At 41.5% G+C, this 13,254-nt stretch overlaps 1 protein-coding gene across 1 annotated transcript; it reads left to right on the plus strand.

Annotated features, from left to right (window-relative positions):
* The first annotated feature begins 1,544 nt into the window (after window positions 1-1,544).
* ap1m1 (adaptor related protein complex 1 subunit mu 1) lies at window positions 1,545-12,777 on the plus strand. The gene is made up of 12 exons (XM_053438664.1): window positions 1,545-1,723; window positions 2,777-2,933; window positions 3,045-3,112; window positions 3,227-3,357; window positions 3,884-4,031; window positions 4,293-4,419; window positions 4,708-4,850; window positions 5,795-5,866; window positions 6,143-6,301; window positions 6,540-6,665; window positions 11,460-11,535; window positions 11,950-12,777. The coding sequence occupies exons 1-12, from the start codon at window positions 1,682-1,684 to the stop codon at window positions 11,970-11,972; spliced, it is 1,272 nt and encodes a 423-aa protein (XP_053294639.1). The 5' UTR covers window positions 1,545-1,681; the 3' UTR covers window positions 11,973-12,777.
* The last annotated feature ends 477 nt before the right edge of the window (window positions 12,778-13,254 follow it).

Below are 13,254 nucleotides of genomic sequence, written 5' to 3' on the forward strand. Positions count from 1 at the left end.
GTGAGATGATCGGCCTCGTTCTGATTGGGTGAAGAGCGATTGGAGTTCGGACCGCGACTGCAGTCATGACAGTGAAATCCCAACTTAAATAAAGATTGACACTCATTTTCACTGTTGGACAATAGTAATAGAAAAACATGAGTGAGTAGCTGATTAAAGGTAAGTGAGGATATGAAAGCCTGTTGTTAGTGGACTTTACTAAATGATCTTTACACATACCTACGTAACATTGTTGTGTGTTTTTCATCTATGTGGCTTCTTTTAAATGGTTTGAGCAAAAGTCATTACTTAGGTCTAGCTATTTGTTTTAAAGCTTTAATACAAGTATAGGGTGGACCAGTGGGTGGCACAGTGTGATGAGTAGCAGTGTTCGAGTCCTGCGGTCTTCCTTTATGCTTGTTCTCCCTGTATATGTTTAAGTTTTCTCCAGGTACTTCAGCTTCATTCCTACAGTCCGAGGACATGCAGATTCACGATTTGACTGTGTAAAAATGAGTGAGTGGTTGTTTATCTTTGTACGTTTGCCCTGTGATTCGCTGGGAACCTGTCCTGAGCTTACCCTGATTGGCTCCAACTTCCTCCTCGAAGTATAAGTGGTATGGATGCTGGGTGGATAACACATGTATGCACTAGTTTGCTGGGGCAGAATTTGACCGGCCGGCACAGAGCCCTGACTTCAAACAGTGCTGGGATGATCTGGAACACCTACCGCAGGCCAGGCTACATTGCCATAGTCCATGGGTTTGGAATAAGAAGCAAATATGGGTGTAATGACACCCTGAGGTTGTTCAGTTGAGCTTTACTCCCAGTCTGTTTGAGACATTTGATCTGGTGGAGGATGCGAGAATCGGTACGACACCCATCACAACACTGAACACTAAAAAGTCACTTAATAGGGTCACGGGAAGGAAAGATGATTTAAATAAAATGCATGGATGACAATGATTAAAATTAACTTTCTTCTTCAACTGACTAAGTTCTATCTTGATCATTTCCTGTTGCTTGTAGTCATCAGTATTATTCATCACATACTGTCATATTTAATTCTGAGCCGCTCCCTCTCACTGTTGCAGTATGGTGCCACCTTGTGGCGATCATCAGGTTGCAGGAGCAGCAGCTGCCACACGTTACTTGTCTTGTGCAGATCAGTCACTTCTCCAGTAGAAGAAGCTACAGGAACAAAAACAGAGATGGTGACACGAAAGAAGGAGACGAACATAACTCAGAAACCATGAGATAATTTCAAATTTTCTAGAAATTATTTCCTTTGCCTGAACGTTTTCGCCAGATATTTCCCATCCTCATCAAGACAATTAAGAGGTCGTGGTTATGATGCCTTTTCTCAAGCTCCTCTCTTACTGATTGCCTTAATTTATTTTTTAATTCTAAAGCACCTTGTCATTGCGTTTTGAACGGTGCTATGTGAACAAAATATTATTATTATTAGTTAAACATTAAAATCTAGGAATAAACCTTCAATAACTTTTCTCAGCCTCCTGCACTGATTCCTCCTTGTCCTAGGGGGCGCTCTGTAGAGAGAGGCACGGTCGGTGTGAGGGGGAGAAAAAAACGAGGAAGCCTCTCTTTCCTCCATCCTCCAGTATTATGAATTAAAATCTGCTTGTTTGAAATCATCCCGAAGGAACTTCTGTCTTTAAAAACGTTTGTAAATTAATCCAAGATGTCTGCGAGCGCCGTGTACGTCTTGGATTTGAAAGGAAAGGTGAGATAACTGCACCGGGCTGCTACGATGCTAATGCTAGCTGCTAGCCTAGCGGACACATTCCTCAGTGACAGATTATGATGTGGCCGATTCCGGCAGCAGAGCAGCTAACGCATTAGCACGGCTTGTTCTGCTAAGTGTCAATGTTTTAAGGTTTAATCTTGCAAGTAATAAATGTGACATAGAAGAAGGAGGTTTGTGACACATTGTGTTCGACCTGGAGAAAACATCAGGCCGCTGGCTAACCTGCAGGTGGTGTCAGCTGTTAGCTAGCAGCCAAGCTCACCTTGCAAATTCCTCCAATTCACGCGTTTTGTGCTTATAAGCAACACTTTACAAACATTTTTATTATATTCAGGCAATGTATTTTCAGCCCTGATCGTCCTCTGGTCACTTCGGCTTTAAAGTTGCTCATCAAGGTTGAATTGAAGCATCCAGTTCACCAGGAGTTAATGGTGGAGTGCACATATGTTTGACAAAATAGTGACGCTAAGTTATTATTATTCAATATTTCAAGTAATACTGCAGATGTGCAGATCTGTTTGGGTTTAGGGGGATTTAAATACCCATTTTTTTTCCATTTGCACAGTTTATATCAGGGTGACACTTATCTCATGATGTGTGGTTAAAGATTAAAGAATAGATGCATGAATGCACACATGTAAAAATGCACTTGATTTTGATTATATGATTAAGTTTACTTATTACCTTTCAATCTGCTTATTTATCAATAACAATAATCCTCAGGGGCGTGTTGCAGAGAGTGAGTTTAGTGAAATTCTCTCGATTCTGATAATCCTGGGTTGAGAGAAACATTTTCCTATTTCAGAAACAAATATCACTTTAAGTCTGTTGCAGATATTCTCTCAAACAAACCCTGATGCTTTCACTCATCCACCTAAAAGCTATTTCTGGCTGCACTGTATTAAAATGGAGGCCCTGCTCTTTATTTACTCAGCTCCAGAGTTCAGGGTTGGGTTCAACATGCTCTCTGGAACAGGCCCCTGGTTTACAGCCCTTCCCAGCTTCACCAGTACTGTTTGTTCCTCTCAGGTCCTGGTATGCCGAAATTACCGGGGAGATGTGGACATGTCGGAGATCGAGCACTTCATGACCCTTCTGATGGACAAGGAGGAGGAGGGGACGCTGTCTCCGATCCTGGCCCACGGGGGAGTCCGGTTCATGTGGATCAAACACAATAACCTCTACTGTATCCTTCCCTGTTAGCCTGCAACTTCTCAAAACCTGGTTATTCACTTTGTGTGACTGTTTTGACTTTAAACTCTTGCTCCGTTCAATTTCTTAACACACAACACATCAGTGGTGGCAACATCCAAGAAAAATGCTAGCGTTTCGCTGGTGTTTTCTTTCTTGTACAAAATAGTTCAGGTATGTTGGATCCCTTTACCTGTTTCGGTCAATACACAACTCAAACAAATACATGTGTAGTTTATAGACAGTGTTGGAGAAACAAGTTTACGACTCAACATTTGTGTTCTTCAGGTTTTTTCAGAGTATTTCAAGGAATTGGAGGAGGAGAGCATTAGAGATAACTTTGTCATCATCTATGAGCTGATGGATGAGCTGATGGACTTTGGCTATCCTCAGACCACTGACAGCAAGATCCTGCAAGAGTGAGTATCCTCTGTGAGCCACTGCCACAAACTACATGTACAGTCAATAAAGATTTGGCCAATTAATACTGTCCTTATTGATTAACTTTTAGATTATATTCAAATTTTTCTTTAGTCTATGAAATGTCCAATAAACATAACAAAGCTCATCTGTCCTTACCGGAAACCAAACTAAAGAAAACATTATTCTTTTAAAACTTTAAGGGGACAGAACATTTTATTTTGTGTATTGATATGTCTGTGACTGTAAATTTAGCTTTTTGAGAGGTGTAAAAAACTGTGTTTACAGGCTACATTGTGTTACTGCTGTTGTCCTGTAAAAAAAAACATTAAAACTCTCAGCCTTGTGGTTGCTGCAGCAAACAAACTCTGGACTCCCCCCCCTAGTGTTCTTTAACAACAGTAATACAATAACCATGACAGTCTCTGTTCTTCTTTGATGCTTTCTGGGAACTCGCCACCGCAGACAGTGGATTTCCTTTTTTTCCTCAGTTTTGCCTCATTGTTTATTTTTTCCGTCTCTTAGATACATTACCCAGGAGGGGCACAAGCTAGACACCGGCGCCCCGCGACCCCCCGCCACTGTCACCAACGCCGTCTCCTGGAGGTCAGAGGGCATCAAGTACAGGAAGAACGAGGTTTTCCTGGACGTCATTGAGTCAGTCAACCTCCTGGTAGGAACTGCCTGTTTTAGCACTGTGTTGCTTAAGGAATGCCAGTCACAGAGCTGCTGTACTTCCTCACTGTGTGTGTCACAACACACTCAGAGTGTTAAACAATCTGATCTTGTCGGGTTTTCTTTGCTACTCAGATTATAACCCCCCGGCTGAAGTTTTATAATGATTTTTTATGCTTCTCAGTGTCTCCATTATATTGTTTATAATACGATGTATGAACAGGTCCTCTGACACCAGCTGTCAATTTGACATTTTCAGGTCAGTGCCAATGGTAATGTTCTTCGCAGTGAGATCGTCGGCTCCATTAAGATGCGTGTCTTCCTGTCTGGGATGCCCGAGTTGCGGCTGGGCCTTAACGACAAGGTTCTGTTTGAAAACACTGGACGTGAGTTCCCTCTCATGACAGACTGTGGTCTGATTCTGGTAAAAGATGATTTGAGCTACAGGAAGCCTCATGATGGAATAAATGAGTTGTGATAATAATAAATAACACTTTCAAAGTTTGCAGCGAGATGGCTCTTCCTTCCTTACTCACTGGATTGTCCTGTGTCAAACTTCACATCCATGTGAAACCACATGCTGATCCCAAAATATGCAATATACCAGTTCATGTGAGGCTGGTACATTCTTCTGGTATTGTCTTTCTGAAATGATGTTTATTTTGTACCTGCAGGAGGGAAGAGTAAATCAGTAGAGCTGGAAGATGTCAAGTTCCACCAGTGTGTCCGCCTGTCTCGCTTTGAGAACGACCGCACGATCTCCTTCATCCCTCCGGATGGAGAGTTTGAGCTCATGTCCTATCGCCTCAACACTCATGTGAGTACTGTGGATTCAACCAACCCACTCCACTAATGGTCTGCAGCTAAATAAATAGTCAGATAGTTTGACAGACCAATCTAATAACCCGATTAAACAATATTCAAAATCATACTATCTATAATTTTGGCCATATCTACTCTTCTGGATATACAGTGCATCGCTTCAATACAGCAGCAATATTTACAACAGCTCCTGATGAAAGGCATAGTTAGTCAATACATTAGATAATATTGCCCTGAAAGATGAAACATAACCGGACGTAGATTCATCATCAACCAGACGACACGTAATTCAATTACCAAAAGCATTGTCATGATTCATACACGACAATCATACAATGAGTAATATGCTATAAACAAGTACATTGTGTTAAGAAGGTTTAAAATATGATGGAATGTTTTACAATGGTTTCTTATCCTGTGGGACAGGAAGTAGAACTATGGAGCAGAATTCTTTTGAGAGATTGAATTGTTGTTTGTATTCAATAAAATAGTCAGTGCTTCATAAGTGATTAAACCTTCTAATGTTATTGTTAGTGTCAGCCTCAGAAATCTAGCGTTTGTCATCTCATAAGCTGTTAAAAATATATATTGTTGGTGGATACACCAAGAAACATGTTGCTTAATTACACAACGTGTCAAGTGGCGCAATGTGTGCTTTTCCCAACATTTCCTCATCGCAACACAGACCACAACACTGGCTCCACACAATACAACCATGATTATAGGACTATTTGTTGTTTGTGTTGGTGGTTGTGGAAACAAAGCAAACTTTAGTTTTATTCTTCTACTTTCATCGTTGGTTCGAGGTGTAGTAATAGAGTCTATCCACCGGGTGGTGACTGCGTCATGTGCTATTTTAGGTGCAGCGTTTGTCAAACGTGAGAGAACCTGTTTTAAAGTGAATGTGTGAGTTAATACATGTGTGCTGTTGTGTCACAGGTGAAACCCTTGATCTGGATTGAATCGGTTATTGAGAAACACTCCCACAGTCGGATCGAGTACATGATCAAGGTTTGTTACTTCCTCAATCATACCAGGCTCCTATTGTTAATTCAGAAAACTTGGAAAAGTCTTGTGACAAATGACTGGACTAATAAAGTTCAGTGTCACTTCTGGTTTGTTCACATTCTTTGCAGAGTATACAGTGATGGTTTGTGTATCTGTTGTCATGCATGACTAATCCTGATTGAATAACCCTCATTTTACATCAATCATCATGGAACTGGCCCGATTCTCTGCTGAGGCGAAACGCGGTGCTAAACTTGACCTGCTTGTTTCTCCTCTCAGGCGAAGAGTCAGTTCAAAAGGCGTTCCACAGCCAACAACGTGGAAATCCACATTCCTGTGCCAACGGACGCCGACTCACCCAAGTTCAAGACCACAGTGGGCAGCGTGAAGTGGGTCCCTGAGAACAGTGAGATCGTCTGGTCCATCAAGTCCTTCCCTGTGAGCAGAGACTCCTCAATACCATGCACTTGGTTACAAAATCAGAAATTCAACAGTTGTTATTTACTTAGTGACGTTAAACACTTGATGTTGTATTTATTGTCTGTCTCTGAAAGCAAGTAAATCAACGTAGAACCCTCCAGTGTTTTCTTTTATCATTTCGTCCCTTTAAACATTAAAACACAATCGTTTCTTCCCATGTTTTGTACTAAATAGTTTTTGTTGTTACTTGTCACAGGGTGGAAAAGAGTATTTGATGCGAGCCCACTTCGGTCTGCCGAGCGTCGAGGCTGAAGACAAGGAGGGGAAGCCGCCAATCAGTGTCAAGTTTGAGATCCCGTACTTCACCACCTCAGGCATCCAGGTGAGTCCTCCACACACACACTCACTAAACAGTTGCTTTGTAGATCTACCTGCAGGCAGCACATGGGTAGAGATTAAATGAGCTGAAACGCAATTTTCCACTGGGAGATAAGAGAACTTGGGACTTTGGGAGTTTTAAACAGAAAATACATTGTGTTTATTTCCGGATGAATCCACCGAGTCGGTTTTAACAGGTGGTCAAACTGGTTCCTGTTCAGTAAACCACCAGAGAGAAGATTCAAACAAAAGCCTCTCACGTGCTGTTTGATTATCAGCCAGTGCACATACATACACACACACACATACACACACACACACACACACACACACACACACACACACACACACACACACACACACTCAGTCAGTCCAAATATCTTGTAGGTTTCCTTGTCGTTGTAGATTTAGAACTTCTGACGCTCCCCTGGGCCTCACACATGTCCTCTCTCTCTCAGAGCAGGAATTCAAACAATTCATGTGTGTCTCTTTGTTGGCCAGAGGGGGCAGTAAGGCAGCGCCCTGACACTGAAACTCCTTTTCTCTTTTGCTGCTCTTCAACTTGAACTTGGACCCTCGCCTCTATGTTAATGACAGTGATAGAAAATGTCATTCTCAGTTACAGATAAGTAGATTCATTGGGTTTTGATTGTGATTCCCATGAATCTGAGGGAGAAGATAATGTTTTTCCTTGGTGTTTGAATGAAAACTCTTGCTGACCACAGACTTGCACACATGTGCAGCACATACAGTATAATCACTTGTGATTATATGTGTAGCACTACAGTAACTCAAAATGAAGTTTTCCCATGCCTCGATGTGAGCACACAATGCCAACTTTACAAACTCTTATTGGAATATATCATGTGATTTCACAAAAACTGTGTTTTCCTCAGTTTTACATAATTACACATACATTTTTCAACAGCTGGACTCATTTGACACTTTGCCTTAACCTCTAAAACAAGACTTTTACAAGTTACATATTTTCAGAGATCAAGTGATGTTTGAACCAGAAGTTGTAAAATACCAGGACATTCATTCAAAACAGGAACATGGCACCAGATATAACTGACACTGCCCTACACAAGTAAGAATCCATTTCTATAAATGAATAAACTTCAAAAATGATGCTTCATGTGGCTAAATACAATAATACAACAGCAGTGATACAAATCAAAGGAAAAATAGAAAAACTCTTTTATATATTTTGTAAGCTGCTGACTGCACTAATTGCGTACATCTTTTTTCATATCAGCTTTCACATCTGTTTATGGTTAACCTCTTCACCAACTATTCCCTCAAGAGTTTCAATATTGTTATTGCGAATAGTCGGTTCCTATTATGTGGTGAACTGAGAACACAGACAAGAAAATGTGCTAAACAAGCAGCAGTATTGTTTTTTTTTAGACTTTCTACAATAAAACTCACTGAGTTCTGAATCCAAAGATGGATAATTAAATCCTATTATTCAAGCGGTGGTACAAAGTCCTTTTGGCAAAAATGCTTGTTAAAGCAATTTAAAGGAAGTGTGGGTATAAATCTGTTGAACAGCCTTGGTCACTGAGCATTAATCAATTCTTTCAACTTGTATATGTATATCAAAAACCTTCTTTAACAGTCACCAGTGTATTTTTCATAAAAAGGTCTGAATCTTTTACCAAGAAACTCCAATATACGGATTAACTTTCATCTCATTAAAAGTACCAAGAGGTCATATTTTCCAGCTTGTCCACATTTCCTGTGAAAGTCAATAAAAATCATTATTAAGTTGCGTGGCCATTATGCAGCCCACTCGGATACGAGGGGCTCAAGCCCAGTTTAATTGAAACGTAACTTACTTGTAATTAATTGTGACTCGATAAGAAATGTCATTTTTTTCTTTAAGGTAATTTGGCAGCTGAAAGAAATGATTACAATTTTGTTCTTTCCTGTAAAGTCTTTGCCAAGTCGTAGGCGCTGGTCCGACACTGGAATCAACATCTGCTCGGTTTGTCTTGTGTGTCTCCATTTGGACAACAATTGAATTGACATCTTAAGTCAATGAGGTGTCCGATGTCTCTTTAAACCTGTGATGGGGCCACATAAAAAAATTTCTTACTAAGGTCACTAAGGAAAAAACTAGTGTCAATAAATATACAGGAGAAATCTGAAATTTGAGATAAGTATTTCAATGGTTACACGATATAAATATTAAATATACATATAACAAAGTTAGTCATCAGCCCCGTGTTGAAACCTGTCTAAAAATAAAATATAATGAAACCAATGAAAATCCTCCAAACACAGGCCACCTCTCAAGAACACATTTTATTTTGTTAATTTACCTGAAATGCTCTGATTGTGAAAACCACAGAGGAACTACGTCAGGTGACGCAGGAAAGACGTACAAATGTGACCTCGTACAATTTGTTCCCAACGTTTGAGAAGACCATGATTCTCTCTCCAGGCACCAGAAGCTTCTCTCAGCAGTCACACGTTGGTGCATCACAAACACAGACTATTAAGACCCATATTCCCACCGAGCCTTATTACAGAGTGAGTGCAGGCCTGGCTTCAGACTCTTAATGCAGTCAATAACACTGCTCTGTACGTGTGAGAAGAGCCCACCAAGTTTAATTAGATGCGTGTAAATATCAAAGCATGAGAAAGTTCCTCTTAACTCCACCACTAAGTGCAGGGCAGCACACATGCGAAGTGTGTATGATGCACGTAACTGCACCTTGTAAATTTTACTAGCGATGGAGGAACCCGCCACTTTGGCCGAGTGGCAGCGAGAGCAGAGCGGTAGTTACGTTTCCAAACCTCCCGTCTTTAGGTGATGTCGAGAGGAGCCAAACATGTTGGCAGATGCTTTTCGGGGCCGGAGCTCCGACCAAAATCCTGATAAGTCCAGACCACACATGTAGTCTGTACTTACCGAACGAGATACAACAAACAGTCTCCTTTCCTCTCCTCATCCTACAAGCCATAATGATATTTTGCGGAGGACGGCTTTTGATGCCATTCTGCTGACTGTGTACCGACGGTCAGGCCGACTTCATGTTTGGCTCCAGGGTTCAGCGAGAAGTGCTGCGCCTGCAGACTCGGTGATCCCGCGTCTATGTGTTTGTCGTCATGCGTCTGGCGGCCACGGCGCTGTCTCCCTCTGACCTCACTGTGTAGTGGAAGGTAATAACAAGGCGGCGAGTACCGAGGCCTTACCAAAGGCCTTGCCCACAAATTCCTGCCCTGTCTGTCCGGCTCTGAGCTGGGAACCATCGGGATGGTGACATCTCCCAGCGAGAGGGTCGCATCGTGTCAGCATTAACGCTTCCCATCCCTCCCAATAGTGAGAGCTTGTTTTTTTAACGAGTGTAAGGGATCGTGTGAAAGTTATCTCTGCAAACATGAACGTGTATGTAGTTATTTATGATGTATAATTATTACCACCTCGAGATGAAACGACATAAAACATGTTGAGATGAGATGGGATTTCTAAATGTTGTTGTAGTGGAATTGTAACAGATGTTATAATAAATCAAGTTCTATTTCGTCATTTATAAATACTGTGAATATAAAAGCAACGAGGACATTTTGTTAAAGTTTCTTTTTATAGTTCTTTGGGCACCTGAGTGGGAAAAACAGGGCGCAATCATGTTGAGTGATGGTCGGTGTGCCAGGGTATTTTTATCACCTCTTCTCGAAATCCAGCTCTGTGGTAACAGCTCTGATGAAATGTCGGTTAATGGCTTGTGAAAGTTGTATCTTGATTATGCTGATGTGCACTTCTTTTTTCCTCCCAAGCCCTGAACAGAACAGTGATGCAAATTCACTCTGTGTGTACCTTGAAAGCTGCTCTGTAGCTGCTTCCCTCTTCTCAGTGTTACTCATACTACTGCTTCCTCATAAACACCACTACTCTTACTATCAGCTTGCCACAACTTTAAAGGGGGAATTCAGCCTTTTGGAAACTGAAGTAGTCGACACCTGTGTCTTTAGAAAAGTTAGCAGCTTGCTCCGTTGCAGCTAAAAGCAATGAGTTGGAGCAAAAACAGTATTGAGACATCATTTTTCATTGTGCATAAAACACTCAGGCTGCAGAGCAGTTGAGCAGATGATCATGGAAACAGAAGTTGTGTTTTCAGCTGCGATCAGAAACTATATCTGTCTCTGTCTCGTACAGTAAACAGCTTTTCAGTTTACATACAAGCAAACCACATACTCAACTGTTTGACCCTAAAAGTAAATGATAAAATATGCTCAGAATCATGAGAAAGTAAAGTAAATTGCAACTGTATAAAGTTGTTTTGGGGAGTTTTTACTCACTCTAGTCGAGGGTTAAGAACAGAGGAGGTCCCACCTTGTACGGGTTGTAAAGCAAATTGTGATTTGTGATTGTTGACAATATAAATACATTTTTGATTGATTGTGCAAATCTAAAGACAAATGTCACAAAAGAAATTTCACATTTGTAAATATTATAATTATTTTTCTTTGCTGAAAACTTTGAGTCCTAACCTGCAATTAAGATTTAGTGAATTCGTGGCTCTAGTGTTTGGTGTGAGGGTTTTTTTTTTGTTTTGTATGTTGTGATCAGTCTCCTGCAAACCTTGCACAGAATAAATCCTTTAAATTGTAAATTTGTTTATGATTAAGTACTTTAACAATCATTTTGCATTAGAAATAAACCGTTTTACATCCTTGCCTGCCTTGAAGAATCCAGTGTCAGATATTATATATTTAAATACCTTTCAAGCAAACTACTGTCGTTCTCCATCAGTCATTTTCATATCTTTCTTTTCTTTCTCTTCAACAGGTGCGTTACCTGAAGATCATCGAGAAGAGTGGATACCAGGCCTTGCCGTGGGTGCGCTACATCACCCAAAATGGAGGTGGGTTAAGAGTTCACTGATGCTGAGTGCTCATATGTGCATGTATTAGGCAACAGTTGGGCAATGCGGTGCAATGTGGTGGGAACCAGCTCTGTGCCGATGCAGTTCTATGAAAAGGGGATACACTATAGAACATGAAGCAATGTGGCAACGTCCTGCAGAATGTGAGAAAGTGAACCTTTTGTGTTCTTTCTTTTTTTTTTTTGTGGGCTCGATCTTCACACTGAGATATTACCGAGGTTGCGCATGTCGGTCTTTTTTCTAATGTTGCCACTAATTGCCACACACCCTCATCTCATTTCCTCTGTGTCCCATTCATTCTGGGTGGAAGGCATCAGCCGCCTCCACTGGATTTCTCTCTGATTCCCTCCTTTTCTTCGTCCATTTGATTAAGTCTCTCCGTTTCCTCCTCAGATTACCAGCTCCGGACCCAGTAGGCCGCGCTGCAGCCGGCAGGTGGAGATCCAGAGTGGGTGGAGTCGAGCCGCTAATGTGCTCCCAATGGCAGGTGTCAGTCCGAGGACTGTCGGTCTCTGCTTTCGTTTAGTTTTTATTATTTTTTGAAAGTTATATTCATTTCTGATCAATGCAAATATTAGATGGAGCCTTTGGTTAGGTAAAATGATTAATTATATTTTACTACTGTGTGGGCGAGGCCAAGAAGAGCAGGAGTAATGTTTACATCCAACTGATTCGGTGCAGAGTTGTACACAATCTATCACAGTGGGTCAAACGGCTTGAAGCAGATGTTACGATCTGGTTTTAAAGTTCCAGTATTCACCTCCTCACAGGTCAATAACACACTCATCAGTCGGTCTGATATTTTTTACATGAAGCCTCTTCGTTCTGCCACATTTCCTCTTTGTTGATTATCTGTATATATTTGTTACATATGAATGAACTTGGATTCAGTGTTATTAGTTCGATAACTGTAAATTTAAAGAGTTACAAATTCCTTCACTTTGTATTATCGTCGAAACATGTCAGAGCGATGCCTTCCTGCTTGGCTGTTGTGCTTTTTATTCCTCATTAGTTTGACTCCCCTCACATTCAGCTTTGCAAAAACAAAAACAACAAAAAACATGAAATGTTGTGAGTTAAAATAACACGGTAGAGAAAACCAGTTAAAAAAAAACACGATCTTTTCCAGCCCAGCACCTGTTTCCCTTCTCTCTCTCTCTCCCCCCCCTTGTCTGCAACCACACTATTTTAAATCATTAAATGTCTATTTAGAGAAAACTGTTCCGTGGTCTGCCTGCGTCATTTTTCACATGATGTCACTGCAGCCCTCAAGGTGAGCCGTGGGGGTGTCATCGGCAGGCACCTGTCCGGCAGAGTGGGGGGGGGGGGAACGCTGAATTGAGTGGAAATTTCTGCAGACACACAAACACAGGAGGAGTAGGAGGGGGGGGGGGGGGGCTGGTTTCCTGTATCATGGTTTTAGCTAACCCTGGACGGTTCTTTCCATCCCATCCTGGAGCTTATTCTCAAACAGTGCAGCTCTTAATACCCAGAGCCGTGATATCATCGGCAACTGAAAGCCAGCACTCTGTAAATATGCAGGAGAGCTGGGAAGGATGTGACTCAAGCTGTGGTCAGCGGTCACAGACACGTTCGAGGGAGAGACGTCCGATGGACTAACAGACTGGTTATTGTTCTTGCCAAGCCAGACTGCAGCGGTCCAGCGTGAGGTCATACCTTAAGTTGGTCTCTGAATGG

This window comes from Pleuronectes platessa, chromosome 13 (assembly GCF_947347685.1).
Source record: "Pleuronectes platessa chromosome 13, fPlePla1.1, whole genome shotgun sequence".
Taxonomy (NCBI): domain Eukaryota; kingdom Metazoa; phylum Chordata; class Actinopteri; order Pleuronectiformes; family Pleuronectidae; genus Pleuronectes; species Pleuronectes platessa.